At 42.7% G+C, this 16,603-nt stretch overlaps 1 protein-coding gene across 2 annotated transcripts in view; it reads left to right on the top strand.

Annotated features, from left to right (window-relative positions):
* GRIA1 (glutamate ionotropic receptor AMPA type subunit 1) overlaps window positions 1–16,603 on the top strand; it is a 107,218-nt gene that overhangs the window by 77,055 nt on the left and 13,560 nt on the right. For both annotated transcript variants that reach the window (XM_065734675.1, XM_065734676.1), the window contains exons 12-13: window positions 13,420–13,618; window positions 14,147–14,394. In XM_065734675.1, coding sequence (XP_065590747.1) covers window positions 13,420–13,618; window positions 14,147–14,394 — 447 coding nt within the window. The remainder of the gene's footprint in view (window positions 1–13,419; window positions 13,619–14,146; window positions 14,395–16,603) is intronic.

The raw sequence follows: 16,603 nt of genomic DNA, 5'->3' as shown, positions 1-16,603 counted from the left end.
CAGACTGCCCAGGGCCCCATCCAACCTGGCCTTGAGCACCTCTAGGGATCCCTCTTCTGCACCATCACCGACTCGTGATGTGGTTCAGTCCTTGCTACATGAAGAAAATTGTCCTGTTGAGCTGAGATGGACCCTGTCATTGTCCATGAAATGTGTGTTTTCAAAGTAGTGTTTGAAACCTAGCAGAGTGGGAGGAAAGCAATATTTTTGGGTTGTGAGTTGTTTCATGTACGTAGTAATGGACAGAAATCAGTGAAGTCTGAAACAGGCCATAAACCATGAGGCTATGCAAAGTGCCATCTCAACTTCAGAAAACAGTCATGAAATTGCTAAAGCACTCATTAAATGTGAAATACAGACCCAGAAAGGAGATTCACAGAGCAAGCGTCAGAGGTAATAAATAACTCACAGCCAATAGTGAGAGCCTGCAGCAAGAGAAATGTGAAGTAAATATGACTCATACTGTTCCATTCTTCAGAAATGTTATTTGATAAACTGTGCTCAGAGCTCAAAATAACCCCCATGTGCAGCAACTGTGGAGAGTGGGACCTCTTTACTATCCAGTACCCTGCTGCCATTGCTTGCTTGGACAGACTCAAGGCCATTGAGGAGACCGAGTTGGCATTTGGGCTTCCAGACCTCCTCTGCAGCAGAATGAGGCATCTGGATTTTTTATCTGTCCCATCATTTTCTCTGAAGCCAATGATTTGATTGCAGTGAAAATGATAAAAAAGCAGGGAACAAAAAGTACATTTTTGCTGTCAGCTTCTGAGATTGGTCTTCTTTTTTTTTTTTTTTTATCTCAGAATGTATTTCTTCATATAATTTGTGCCTAAAAGAGACCTCCTATGTCTTAGAGACTATCAAACTGAACCCAGTTACCCTTTCTCTGATTCAGAAAACTTATGTTTGACTAAAGTGAAATACATTCTGATGAAATATACCTCCCAGAATTTATTCTTCCTTTGAAGTTATCATGAGATAGAATATACACACTTTTTCTTGGCTGAGTGGCCACAGGAGCCTTGTCCCCACTGGAGTTTGGCAGGGAGATGAATATCACACCACAGTACCCAGTCAATAAAGTCATCCTTTGTGCCACGTTAGAGGAAAATTAAACAGGCATTTCCAAAAATAAACAGGGCTTCATGGGAGCATCCTATATACTGTGCTGTGGGAATGAAACGTATATATTTTAGGTTCATTTCACAGTATGCCATGAGTAGAAGGGAAATGTGCAGTCGTGTCACGACAAGACAGATTGTATGTAGGAATGAAACTGTTCTCAGTAATTGCTCATTATATAGAGAACAAAGCTGGAGATGCCCTGGTCAGTTGGAAAGGAAATGAAAAATGAAGCTTTCATCACAGCTTGGGGCTGGGAGAGAGCCAGACTTGAGAAGGGACATCTTGAGAGCACCAGTGGGGATGCAGGAACAGAAGAGTTTCTGTGTTGGCTGAGCTGCGCAAGGTGCCAGAAGGGAGCACAGCTGGGAAGTGGTGGGGAGCATGACATTGTGCCCCAAAGCAAGATGTGATCCACCCATTGACTGGCTTGAGACAAAGAGTGAAGTGAGACCCAACTCATCAGCACAGAGCAGTGCTGCAGCCACTGCTGAGCTGCCAAACGAGAGGGACCAAACTGCCATGGGTGGTGAGTGCACACACTCAGATGTGGGGCGGGGAGATAGAAATGCTGGTGGCTACCCAGTCGATAGGTACAATCTATTATTTACATCTACCTTGTGGACGTCGTTATTTGTTTTTAGTGATGTGGAAACAGTGCACCTGACTGATGTATAGCAGCATGCAGCCAGGCTTATATTTCACTGCAGCTTCTTCTGCAGGCACTCTTGTTGAGCTACATCTGTGGAAGAATAAATGCAGTATTTATTATGTACCTGTAATTAATGCTGAGTACTCTCCTCTGCCATTTTTCCTCTATATTTACATTCCTTTTTAGATCAATTGAACAAAACCACAGGAGACTTCAGCCACAGAGCTGGTGGAAATAACAGTAAAATTGCACTACAAGTTGTTGATGCCTTTTCCTAAACTAGCCTCCAGAGATTCTGAAAAATAGCTGCACTTTCAAATTTCTTCAGAATGTTCCTAGCACTGGAAGATTTTATTCAGTTCTGGACAAGATCTATATCAGAAATTGGTTAGGACAAATAATCTTCTTTCATTTTTTGGTGTGGGGTTTGATTTGGGATGTACCAAGGGAATTGTTTCTATTCTGTTCTTCGTTAACTTGCTTTTGCAGGGTGCTCTTTTTTTTTTTTTTTTAAATGGAGAGTTAAGGAAATTAGAACCAAATGCATTTAGCCATCCTTCCTGCAACAAAGGGCCAGGCAATTCTTATTGATCATCTCTGATCCCTCAAGCATCTGCCCATCTTTTTGGCCTGATGCACAGTTCTGATGCTATCTTTGCAGTACCAATACTCAAAGCAAAGGGTGTATTTTTCTTTCATGAAGCAGTTTGTCATTTCTGTGGGGAGCACAGCCAACCTGTGGCTGATCCTGGGGCTGCCCATGGGACAGGATTGGTTTGACATTACCCCCATTGTTGCTCCAGTGTTGGGTGAACCTGGAAGACCTGGAGGCTTGTCCATGGGGGCAAAGCCCAGGACCTTTTATTGTTAGTATTTTGCTTGAACAGATGGGCTCACGTTGGTCTTAAAGAATAAAAGTAAATATATATATATATACACATATATATATATGTAGGATTTGAACTTCTGGAGAAGGCCTCTTCATTTTCAAAAATGTGCCAAATGATTTTGCAATTATCTCTACCTGGCAGAGTTAATTATGTCCAGAGAGAGGGAATTCAGGTCACAGGGTAACAGCAGTGTTAGCAAACCACCAGAACTGATGACCACACTTATTTCTGAAACACACTTTACCAGGGAAAGTGACTCACCAGAGGAGCAGCTTGACAAATTGCACAATATCCAACTAAGCAGAGCCCTTCCGAGCCTGTGCAATGCCATGGCAACCAAAATGTGGCATCTGGGGGAAAATGGAAATTCTCTCACAATAGTCATCCTTGCTATCATCTTTTTCATTTGGCAAAATGTTGAAGGATACAGGAGTCTCAGATGCTTAAGTAACAGAGAGAATGTTGTTGGTAAAATGCTATTTCATCTGCAAAGGGAAAAATGAATCTCTTGGATTTCCATGTTCTTCCCTCTGAGAAGTTCTAAATGTGGCATAGAAAGTGAATGATTTGTTATCCAGTTCATGGAATAGTTTTGCTACCAGGCACATCTAGTTTCTCCTACACAACTCTGACTGCAGGCCTTTAGCACTGGGGTTATTGGAGGATAGCAAGGAATGTGATGAAAGTCCCCTCACTGAGTGATAGGTGTACTAATCTTTTTACCAGCTGTATTTAAAATGAGAATTGAAGCACTTGACTTAAACACATATTTATTAAGCTAAAAATATATTTGCAACCACTTTTTTTTAGGGCTGCATAAATGTTTCTGATATTTTTGTTGAAAACAAAGTTTAAAAAAGTGGAGAATAAAAGCGTCTTGGCAATTTTTTCCTCTGTTGGGAAATGTTATTAGGATATTTGGAATATGGAAATGGAATGTGCTATTTGTGTGCCAAACACTGTGGGTACATGAGATTTTAGCAGTGACTTTAGCAGGAGCCCCTCACAGGCTCCAGGAACTCCCTATTAATCTGAGCTCCATCTTGCTGTGTTTCAATCAGTGGTAGCAGCACACTTTCTCTTTTCATTTTCTTCCCTCTTTGTAACCTGTTATCCCTGAGCAGTCAGCTCAGCTGGGGCCTGACGTTCCCCGAGCCGCAGCCAGGACTGCGCATGGTTGCATCCTCCTAATAGCTAGGTAGGTTGCCAAGTGTTTTTGTCAAAGAATAATGATTGTGAGGAGCTCAGTGACCTCCATCTCCCTGAAGTCATGCCCTGTGCAAGGCACACTGCTGGCACTCCAGAAAAGTATTGTTGCTAAGATGGGAAACCCTGAGCGGGTTTTCACAGGGAAGCCCTGTTTAAATAACTCATCCATATGCTGTACATCACTTTTATCGGCACTAAGATATCATCTGCACACTGTCTGGATACACAGTTGAATGAGCATTGAGCTCCTCAATTGAAATTGTTCTGGCTCACAACACACAGAGCATCTACAGCTGCCCTTTGCTGGTTTGATTCCCCAGAGCTGGCCAAAACATCATAGCCTTCATCTGAGAGGCTCGGAGTACTCACCTTCTTCCACTGAAGTCTGGGATTTTTATCCCTGTTCTGATCTCTAGAACCCGGATTTCATCTCAGCTACTCAGCTGGTTACTGGGGAGCACCAACCCGACCTCCTTTTTGCAATAAGTTTAGATATGTGTATCACCAGGGAGCCAAGTTCTTTGTAACATTCCACAGCAGTGGGCAAGCAAAGAAATCTGAAGAATCACAATAGAGGTGATGATTTATTTATTGGGAAGGACTTGCTGAAGCTGAGTTAACTGGAAAAAGAAAGGAATTTATGGAGGAAAACAAAGAGACAGAAGTAAGAAGGACAATTAAGGACTGATTAAAGCCATGTGGAGTTGACATGGAAAGACATTCCTTGAAATGCTTTTTGCTCAGTTTTCACAGGACAACAGGAATTCTAGTGGAGTTCCCTACTGGGAGTGCTGCAAGCCAGGGTGAATGGGAGTTGTAAGGATGGAGAGAGCTTAAAGCAAATGGGTGTATTCTGAAAACATATCCATATGCAAGCAGATGAGGAACAACACATTCCCTGGGGTCCTAACTGCTTGGGAGCATATGCAAGTTGAATATCAAGAAAAAAACCATCACTCTTTGAAAGCTTTGCTCTCCAAAAGTGAAGTTTCTTCTCTGAAGGTCATGGTTTTGGTGCTAAGGTCTGGGCTGTGCAGAGCAAACAAGGTTACACAGTCTCCTCCCTCCATGTCCTGCACTCTCCTACATTCTGTAATTTCCTCTGTTTCATTCAAAAGCTTCAGTCAAGTAAATGTCTCACCAGGGCGTTCTGAGTTTGTTTTGGTCCAGTGCATATTTCCATGACTGTCATGCTTGGAAGAAGCCTAAATTGCTTTGTCTTCTCTAGGGATCAATGAATGCACTGAGACAGAGCAAGATCTTGAGATGAGATCGCACAGTTCAGAAGGACAAGGCACTAAATATCTCAGAGGGGCTGCACACAGAACTCATCTGAGAGGCCAGCATGGGTCACACAGCTCAAACCATCAGATGTTCAGAGAGGGCATACAGCTCATGGACACACCCCTATCTACAGCATTAACGCACTTTAAGGCATTCAATCAATTTAATAAAACCATCCCGTAATTCTCATTAATGCTTACCCAGAAGAGCTGCTTCTTACCCTTAGATCCAAAGGCTAAGCAGCAATAATCCAGTCATGGTAATGATAACTAACTACTTTGATCTTCAGATAAAAGAGCCTATAGAAGTGAAAAAGTGTAACAGCACCATTATTCGGACAACCTCAAAGCATATTAAAAACACTAATGAATTCTCCCAGTGAAATCTGATGAGAAGTAATAGGAGGCAAATGTGTGAACAGAGAAAGAGGGGAGGTGTCCTCTTATGGTGAAAGGGAAAAGCAACAATAGGTACATGCACAGCGTGGATATGTGGGAGCCATGAAGTCCAGCTGAAGGAGTGTAGCACATGGGGTGCTGTCCCCTAGGAGGAATTTTCTCCTCACTTATTTCTTGAAGCTCTCAATGAGATCTCAGGCTGTACAGAGGCAGGGAGCAGCTTTTCATCTCAGCAGTGCTTCCACAGCCTTCAAAAAAAAAAAATCATCAAATGGATGTTAGAAGGTAAAATAGGGCCAGCAGAAACACTGAGCATGCTTTCCCTTCACAGTTTTGGGGTTTAAACATGAAGAGACAGACATTTCTGTGCAGATAGGGCTCTTCTAAAATGCTTTGACTGAGAAGAGAGTCCAGACTCATTCCCTACCACTCCAACAAGGAATATGCTGTGCTCTTGTAGAAAAAAAGAAAGCCTCAAAATTGAAAATAGAGAAAATTTCTCACCTACTGTCTTGGTCAGGTATCTCATTTTAAATCAAAAATGAAGAGAAATAGAAGTGAAAATTTGGGACTATTGATAACATTGAAAACTTCCAATGCGGAAAATGCTCTCCTAATGAAAAAGGTCTTTCTCTTCTCAAATGGGGAAATCTGAGCAGAAGATAGATAAAAATAAATCAAAAATAAATTCAGGAACCAAGGCATGGGGCATCCTTGGAGAGGCATGAACTAAGTTATTGTAACATTGGCCAGAAATCTTAGGAAAAGAGCTCTAAACTCTGAGCATGTGTAGATGGCTGAAGAAAGATCTTGAGGAAAAAGAAAAAAGAAGAACTGGTAAGATATAAACTGAAATATATTATATCTTTGGGAAAAAAGAAAACAGACTTTCTATCAAGCAGACTTTGCAGAAGATGAGGGAGAGCATACGACATCTAGAAACACAGCAAAGGACATGGGCATAATTGGCCATTGTTTAAGAAGAGGGATGAGTGCTGTTGAATTCAGGGCTACCTGAGGTTGAGGAAGTTCCTTAGTAATGAATCTCCCGGGGCACTCCAGCGAATGCTTCTGACAAAATTTTATGTTTGTCACCTTGTGAATGTTTCTCAGCAAAGCTAACAAATGTCACCAAAGTGAGAAAAATACATGAAGAGCCTTTTTTACAGTGAAATTTTTGCTCAAAGGCATGACGAGAGTTGCTTCTCCTTGTAGCAGTGTCTGGCAAAACTGCAAAGCAGGGGTGACTTTGCCTATCACTGGAGCTGCTGAGCAGCCTGAAGTGGCTGCATTTCTCAGCAAGCCTCTGCCTAAATGTTCACCCCTCGGACTACCTCGGATCATAACACTGAGGAGCACACTGTGGCTATATTTAAGAGGACTTCAGTGTAATTCTTTGGATCTATTTGTTCTGCCTTTCATCCAAACTCTTTTTTTTTTCTCAGAATTTCATGTCATCTCTCTATTGTAGACTTGTCTGTGTTTCTTTAGCAGCTCTCTGGGAGGGTTGGATGTATTATCCTGCAATTTTAGGGATAAATATCTCAGCAGCCAGTTCTGAGTGCTCAAGGATGGCATCTGCTTTAAGTGAAGGACATAACCCAGTTCTGCTCAGTGGGGGTGTTTTTATAGCAAGGGTGGCACATGGATTCTGCTAAAATCTGGAGGGGATGGTTGCCATTTTAGTCCATGCTTATGTGGTGTTAAATGCTTCCAATACCATGCTTGGCTAGTTGAGCAGGTGAGTTGTTGATTGTATGACAGCAGGGTGCATTGCATAGCCATTTAGGACCACAGGAGAACACAGCCTGCAGATGACTATTGAGCTTGTAAATTAGCCACTGCTTAGCTGGTTTTCCACTTGATGTTGATTGAGTGTTTCAGGAAGGGGAAATGTGCACAGAAGAACATCAGAGCCAAATTCTACCTGGTGACCAATGGCTTGTGCCACCCACATGAATGAAGTTTATAAATGTGATTCATCCTCTGTTCTGCAGCTGGAAACTGAGATGTGAAGCAAGCAACTCTGGATCCCATAAAGTGGTAGGGCTTCCCAAGGGACAAAAGAAGAGCCCTTGGCTGCTAGTCCTCTGCTTAGGCCATTAAGTACCTCTTCCCTGTCAAAATGCTAAGTGAATGTCTTGAAAACAGCACATCACTGCTTCATGTAGTCGTGCTAGTACTTAACACCATAGCTATTCTAGCTCCAATGGCAGGAGAACAAGTGACAAGGTGCATTTCTGGCTAATCAGGAATACTGATTTTAGAAAGAAGTTTTACCTGTTAAAGTGAAATTGAAAAAAAAAAATTCCAACATATGCAAAAGAAGAGGTGAAACCGTGGAGGATGGGGAATACACTGATGTCCAAGGCCATTAGCTTAGATGGAAAGAAACAGTAAATAAACTGTGACATAATTAAAGCCTTCTAGAAATGCATGTTCCTGATTGAATATGTAGTATTCTGAGTATTTGCCGACAATATGTTCAGTCACTGCAGTATTTACTTCAGCAAGTTACCCTAAGGCTCCTTTGAGAACTGGCTGCTGCTGAGATTCTGCTTTCCCTGTTGCCTCCTTCCAGCACCTTGGCTTCGGGGGTCAGATATTTCCATCTCCTTTTTTTGATAACAGCACGGGACTCCCAGTACCTGTGGACCCTCAGCTGTCTTTCCCTTCTTCACTGGTTAACCTTACCCACAGATAATTCAGTTTTTCAGCTCCTACCTCTGCAGATCAGTTGTGAGGTGAGATGAGGAAGGAACAGTTGATTTATACCGCTGAGAAAGGTGAATCAGAATGTCAATGGAAAACATTCCCACCTCTGTCTGTATTTGGGTTCTCTGAGCACTCGGAGATAAAATGGTGAGACCAGTGTTTCTAGACGGTCTGTGACACGAGGAAGCTAAGCTCATTTGCACTGATGAAGCTTAATGCTGAAAATTTGCTAAGAGCCACATGGGAGCAAAACATTTGTAACTAATCCACTACCAAGTCAGCCCTCAGACAGACCCGTGAAATTATCTACAGACGGTATCAAATTAGCAAACAGTGTCAGAGATCAGAGGATCTGCGTGGGCAGAAGACCAGAAGTGGATTTGACCCACAGTCAGCAGAACAGGCGTACGAGAGCTTTTCTTTCCACAGTTCTGCATTAATTCATTCAGTGACAAATATGTCAGTTGACTAAGTGAGCTGTTATTAGAATAGAATGTAACAGCAAATCTGGGAAATCCTCCCAAAGCAACCATGGCTTTAGAATCCCAGATTTGCGTTTCTAATTAAAACGCTGTCAGTTTAGGTGTAATTCTCCATGAGAAATGGATTTGGTGAGGGGGAAGGGAGAAGTGGAAGAGGGCTGAGATGCTGCTGGAACAGTTTTCCACCCATGTTTACTTCGTATTTTTCTGATTACATCGTTAATGGTTTTTTGATGGCAATGCAGAGGCAAACTCTTGTCATTTGTTCCTACCTTCTGCAAGGGATGAGATCAAAGAGCAAATTGTTTGATCAAGGGTTATATTTTGTTTAAGAAATAAGAGATTATAGCTGCGTGATTCTCTTTTCCTGTGAAGAATCCATCAATGCTAAGACTGGAACATGATAAAAATGACTGCATGGAAACAAAGGGAATTTACAATTCTTTTTCTGTTTTCTACTGGCAAAATGATGTTGCTTTTGCGAGAAGTGAAAAAAAAAAGCATTTTGCCTAAGTGAGAAAATGAAAATGATTAATTTCATCTTGGCCATTTCCAGTTTTTCCATTACATAGATATAAAATAATACATTGCAGAACTACTTTCTAAATGATATGTGTGGCAGGTAAGAGTTCAGTGTTTTAAAAAGCAGGAAGAAGACTGTGAGTAATGAGAGAGGAGAAACAAAATTGTTTACTATGTCAAAATTATGCCTTTCAGAAATGAAACATTAAGTCATAGAAAAATGTGAAGCTTGGATGGACTCAAACCAACCATTTTCAGAATGCTACTTTTATAGGACATTTGCAGCCATTATCTTTTCATTCTAATTGAGAATATTAAGGTTTAATTTGCCATTTCAGAATTTTCCACTGTACTGAATTTCTGCTTCCCAACCACCTATAATTTTAAGTAGGTTGTGCACTACAGATAATGAGGGCAGAGTATTTACTACCTGTTTCTGCAAGAGTGCTGCTGGAAAAGAGTGTCCCATTCTTGCTATTGGAGGGGCAGGCAGAACCCCAAGTGTATCTGGGAGAGGATGGGGGATGATTTTAGCAAGCACAGGCAGGGCTAGAAGAAGAAACCAAGAGGTCTTCACTGGGACTGTGTAAGAAAGAAGAGTGTGGGTGCAGAAAGAATTATGTAGATGGAAAAATGTACAGCCTAGTCTATCTAGCTGCTTTGTGGCTCTCCACATCCCAAAATTAGCCAATTATTAAAGCTTCTTAACACCATTTTCCATTCTTATTTATTCTGATACTTTTAGATAGTGCTTTTCTTTGGTATTACTATGGTAATGGATGGGAATAAACCCAAAGTTCAAATAGAGAAATTTAAACATCATAGCTGTGGAATATCTTCAAAGTACTAACCAGTATGTTCCATCTCACCTTAGCTCTGCAGAGGACTGAGGCACTAACTCATTCTCACATGGCAGAGAGCCTCCATGTTACCCTTGGATGGGTATGTGGATATGTAAATTCTCAGTGCAAGGGAATTGAAACCCCATACTGCCCGTTAGTGAAGAGAAATGAGCTAGGTCATTTTGTTTCCTTGTTGTGGAGTGAGATGTTTGAACCTTAGAAGTGATGTCAAAGTACAAGGTATATCTCCTCCTCTGTGACTGCTGTTACTAGAGCATAAACATAACGCTAAGTCCCACCTGCTTTCTACTAGATTTTAGCTCCCAAGTGCAGAAGTCACTTCTAAAAATGGAAGATCATCTCTTAAATTACAAAGGCACTTCTGCAAATGTGTCCCAGGATGGAAGTGCTGCTGCAGTGTTTCATTGTGGCTTATATTTCGTCTTGTATTGCACTAGCCTCTTTGAGATTCCCCAGCAGCCAGAGCTCCCTTGTGTTAGATGCTGCATAGCCATGGAGTGAAAGGACAGTGTCCTCAAGAACCCGTATACCAAGTGATTTCTCTTCTGTATGTTTACAGCAGTTTAAATTCACAGTTTCCAGCTTGAAGTCAGTCTAGCAACGAGGGCAAACATTGCCCATTAGCAGTGTATGCAACACACAATTATGCACACGAAGCCTTAGCCATGCCAGCAGTCACAGCAAGCTGTTTATCTCCTCCTCTTTCCTCCACTGTCTATGAAGTTGAGCACTCACATACTCACAGCATCTCATTTAATGAGGAAAAGTGACCAGCACTAGCAGTAGACAGATCTCAAATGAGACAGTGCACGATGGGGCCACACATCCTTTCCTGACTTGCTCCCATGGGAAAGAATCACCTACCCCCACTCCCTGCTTCCTCAGCCCTTCTTGTTGCTCCCCCTCTGAATACCCTATAGTTACTTTTTCATGCTGTCAATGCCAGGTGCCGGGCTGGGAAGCATAAGCCATCTGCAGCTGACAGCAGGCAGCCCCCGTGGGATAAGCCAGTAATGAATACTGCTCGGATGCGGAGGGTCTAGAGGCAGGAATCCGGCTGCCTGCCGCTGAAGGGATTGAAACAAGTCACAGAAATATCCCAGCTTCGTCAGGAAGGAAAGGCTGTATAATTTGCAGCTGGAGATGAATGTGATTATTTGCCATGCAAATGGATTTTGCCAGCTCAAAGTAGCCTTCATCAGCAGAGATTGTTGTATCTGACATTATCCGGTTACTTTTGTTTAATGCCTCTGTGCCTTTTCTGAGCACTTCCTTCCCTATGCACACATCATCCAGACTAATTAGAGACAGGTATTTTTTTCCTCTTAACCATCAATCCTAAGACATGTGAGCTGAATCCATAGCTGCCTCCCTCTGCTATCCCTCTCCAAATACAAAACTCGAGGTAGATATGTTTGCACTGTCAGCCCTGTGCTCTGGGTATTCTCCACAGATGGTGACATTTACTTCACCTAACTTCAGCTCCTTGAAAATTTGCTGTCTCATCCAACCATGAGATTCTGGTTCTTTCAAAGCTCAGTAGACATAGAGGTTTCCAGGGGACTTTCTTCCACCTCGGATATATGGGGTGAATCAAGCCTGGGGATCCCTGTTCATCTTCATGGGTTTTTTGGTGTGTACATCTCCCTTGGAGAGCTGAAGATAGGATGGAAGAACAGTGCCCAGCTTTCTGCCTTTCCATAGTACCCAGCCCTCCCACACCAAACCTCCAATACCACTCTGACAGCAATGGTAAGGCATAATAAGAAATTAATCTGGAATTAGGACTGTCAGACTGCTCAGCCATGTTACTGTGGTTGCCAACAAAGGAGCAGGTTTGCATGAGACACTGCAGGACAGGGTATGCGGCATTGGCGTATAGCTGGAACCGTGCCTGTGGGCTGCAGACCTGAAGAAATGAGTGCTTTCCTCTCTGCCGTGTGAGCTGTGAATGTGTGGGAGCTGACACCTGCTTTCTGCTAGGCAGTGATCTTGAAAAGTTTGGACTAAAGAGCTTTTGGGGTGGGTTGATCTAAGCGAGAGGATCACCTGATGTCTGAAGAATCAGCTCCCAGCACATCGGCAGCGCTTCAAACCAGACAGGACAAACTGGAAGTGTGTGATCTCTGTAAGTCTTGCAGCTGTGGGCTTAGCCTCTTTCCAGCTCAAATTGCAGTGATTAGCAGTACGGGAGTTTTTTCTCGTTGGAGCAGCAGAGCATGCAGGTTTGTCTGTCAAGTTGTGTTAACCCACAGTAAGTCACAGCAGCTTCACTCAGACCTGGGCACAGCATGGCACATGCTGTCATGAGCCAGTTCAGTGCCCTGAGCTGGAATGAGAAATCTCCATTAGCATCTGATAAACCATATTTCTGGGGATTGACTCAAGTCAGCAGAAAACCAACGCTAAGACATGGTCTCCCACAGAGAAATGAAGTGTTTCTCATGGAAATACCTCCTTTATCAGACTGTCTGGCTTTATAAAACAGCATTGAAAGTTATCCTCCATCGGGAATGATGCTTTGCACGTAGAGAAGGAGCATATAAATAATTTAGGCAGAATGCATGAATTGTGACATGGCTCTAAAAATATCTTTTACTCCTAAATATGATTTGAAAAGATTTTAATATAAATTAATGTTTTCTTGACTTATCTTAATAGCTATCAAATGATTACAGATAATTGGGCATTTGATTGCAGCAAGTGCAAGATGCTTAGAATTTAAGGCATTATTAGCAACATCTTATCTGGCCCTCTGCTGAGTACAAACCAGAAAATGTTAGTAGGCAAGTTATTCATTAAGGCTCTAGCTCCTCTCAGAGATTCATCATCTCTTGTAGAAATGTGGAGTTTTGATTTTTAAATTCAGGTGATGAAGGAACTGACCTGGTGATCCCCACTGATCTGTAGATGTGGTCTAACTTCATGATGGTGCATGTTCTGTTGGTGACTGTCCTGCCTAACTAAACCTTCCTGGGAATTGTCTCCACAGTTTATTATTAATGTTACATTTCACTGAAAAGAACTGAAAATCAACAAAAATTTGTTCTCTTTCTTGAGGTTGTTTTTTTTTTTGCTGTGAAAATTTTTGCTTCCTCTAATTATATCAACATCTTGAAAAGTAGATTGAGAACAAGAATCTAAGCCTTGGCTTCCCTGAAAGTAGCTGGAGAACATGACTTAAGGGAGAACACCCGGGTAAATGACAGACCTGCAAGAGCAAGCGGCAGCTTTTGGATCTTCACACCCCTCCTGTCTGCTTCTCCCCTTTGTGTGCAGGTCTCTCTCCGGCCGCATAGTCGGTGGTGTCTGGTGGTTCTTCACCTTGATCATCATATCCTCCTACACAGCTAACCTGGCTGCCTTCCTCACAGTGGAAAGGATGGTTTCTCCCATCGAGAGTGCAGAGGACTTGGCCAAGCAGACGGAAATCGCCTATGGGACCCTGGAAGCTGGCTCCACTAAAGAGTTTTTTAGGGTAAAAAGGAAACTTTAATGCAAACATTTTGCTTAGCTCCTTGTTGGCAAGTCTTCCAGGAATGTCCTCTCTCATCTTCAGCCCAGGTCTGTTTTTCTCTCTTGCTTCCCCTTGCCATGTTAGCACCAGCTGAGCTTGCCCCTAGAACAGTAGAAGTCTGTTTTCCCATGGCTGCTCAGACGGCTGGCAGTTTCTCCAGCACGTGATATTCTGCAACTGTAAATAGAAATGTGGAATATCTGTGTGCTTCCCCACACTACAGACTTCTCCCAGCTTCCAGCTTGGTTAGCCCTTTGTTTGATCAATAAAATCACTTGCCACACACAGATATTCTGCCTTTCCTGCGGCAAGGTGGTAGGGTTGACCTGGGTGCAGAAAATGGCTGGAGGTTCATTAACATCCCGTTACATTGTTTGTCTTCCTTGGTCCATCTGCTCTGTGGGTAAGTGTTCGGTCTCACCTGGAAATCCCAGCTGGCACCCCCAACCTCTGTTAACACTTCTGTTGGGTTTGTGCTGTCCTACGCAGCGATCCAAAATAGCAGTGTTTGAGAAGATGTGGACATACATGAAGTCAGCTGAACCCTCCGTTTTTGTGAGGACAACAGAAGAGGGGATGATCCGGGTGAGGAAGTCGAAAGGAAAGTATGCCTACCTCTTGGAGTCCACCATGAACGAGTACATCGAGCAGCGGAAGCCCTGTGACACCATGAAGGTGGGAGGTAACTTGGACTCCAAAGGCTATGGCATTGCAACACCGAAGGGGTCTGCACTGAGGTAAGTAGCTTAGATTTGCTTTCCTTTGCCAGCCCACCCAGCAAATCAATGTATGCACACAGTTCGACCTCCATTGCCATGTTAATCATGAAAGCTTGGGGCATCAAGGTGGGGGAGGTGTGGGGAAGGGGATACGAAAACTGTGTTAGGTGCAGGGAAGCAATGTGCCACTGCTGCTCAGTGGGAGCACCTAATCATTCAGGCCCTGCATTTAGAAACTGGATCTTGGCAGATCAGCTTGCTATGAATGTGTCTGCTGTATTAGGTGATGGCAGGGGGGCTGTTGCAGTGTACCGACTGGTTTCACAGAGCATTATCTGAATGGGGCACTCATCCCTTGCCATGTGAAGTGCAGAGCTTTGCAGAGAATGGTATAACCCTGGATTGGATCCATGCTTGCAGAGGGAGCTCTGAGGGAAAAATATTTTGGTGTTTCCTAAGAGGAATTGCTATCTGGGAAGAGTGAGAAGCCAGTGTTAAAAACTCTGGCAAATAAAGTGCGCATTTTCATTTACTGAATAATCCAGAGTACAGTTTTGGCAAGCACCAAATTTGAGGCCAAAGAGCACAAACCCTGCATTTCTGAGCCCAGACCTGCAGCTCTCACATGCCTTTGCCCACTGTCATGTGAAAATATCTTCAGAGACTTTCCTTTTAAAAGGAAAAGACTTGAAAAGCACACACACAGATTTAAGTTAATAGCAAAGCTTGGTCACTGCACAGAGCCATACTCCTTGGTGTGAGCTGGCCACCTGCAATGTGCATCTTGCCAACTTACCTGCTCCCAACAGCACTATCACAATCTTGTATGGTGATGTGAGTGGCACTGGAGATGTGGTTCTTTTCAGCAATGCTGTGCAATGCAATGCATTTTATTCATGTTACATTCGTGAGGAATATGAGTCTTAAGGGTTTAGTAGAATTAGTAAATCCTCAGATGTCCTAACACTAAGTACTCTGATAGATGGTCCAACTGTTCTAGTTATTTATTAAATGTATTTTGATCAAAATACTTTGACCAAAATCATATATATGACCTTATGCTTGCTTGTGATGAAACCCAGTGTGGACACACTTTAACCATGATCTCTGGATGATCTCAGCAGTTAGTTGAGACGTCACTGATGAATTTGGCTGTTCTCACAACTCCTGAGCCAAGGCCAGCCCAAAGGTTGAAAGCCATGCCGACTGGTAGTGGATCAAGCCCTAGGATTTGGGCTACTGCATTTAAATCAGGTCAAACTGAAGTCAGCGCTTCCCATACCAGCAATTGCTGGAGGTATCTTCAGGGAAGTTTATGAATGCATTGCAGGTGGTCCAGATGGTGATTCTTGCACCCAGTATGGCTCAGGCTCTGAAGTTCCTTGGAACCATCCAAAGAAAGTGGTTCTCTTTTCATAGTTTTAAGATATTTTCCATCACACTCTTGCCATTGTTTGTTTTCTGTCTTGCAAATATGGAAATAAGGATGCAGATCTCATTATTTTTAAACAGCAATCTTGTAACCTAATTTTTATATTATAAAAACAAACAAGCTGGAACATCTTACCTGTCTTGTAATTGTTGGCATGTGAAGGAGCCATTTATCACAATTCTCAGAGAAATAAGAAGAACAAAAAGGAAAGAAAAGTGCATCAGTTGTAACAATTTTGCAGCTCCAAGCATCCCTCTGCTAGGCATGTTTCCAAAATTTCCTAACATTTCCTCTTGTTTCCTCTTCTTCATCCCAGCTGCATGTAGAATATCTTACGGGCCTAATGGCAAAGGGGAAATGCTTGATTTTCCATTCTATGGTGTTTCTTCAGAAGAGTTGTTGTCAGGTTTTGTCCCATCATGTTCGTTTTGTTCCTGTTGTTTTAACTGTTTTAATCTTAGTAGTTCCATACGGTCTTCATGTAGTGTCTGTTTTCCCTCTGGGCTCCTGCACATGAGAAATTGCCCTGAGCAAGGTGACATTCGTGAAGCATCTGTGTAGCACGGTCAGCATGTCTCTTACTCAGTCTTCATCTTCACCCACATCCATCCACAGAGTGTAAGCTCTGAGCCTAGTTTGGAGGTACATGTGAGCCAGGTCTGTCTTAGGTTGTAGTTTAGAAACTGGTCTGCATTTTGACTTTAGCTGTGACCTTCTGTAGATATGCAGGTTTTCCTGGATTTAGTATAGCTGATTAAGAAAGGCTCCCAGGGAGATGCTAAATGAGAGCTTGTC

Source organism: Cyrtonyx montezumae, unplaced genomic scaffold, assembly GCF_038088225.1.
Source record: "Cyrtonyx montezumae isolate F1298 unplaced genomic scaffold, pur_monq_1.0 scaffold_18, whole genome shotgun sequence".
NCBI lineage: Eukaryota > Metazoa > Chordata > Aves > Galliformes > Odontophoridae > Cyrtonyx > Cyrtonyx montezumae.
This window is presented reverse-complemented; position numbering and strand designations above follow the sequence as displayed.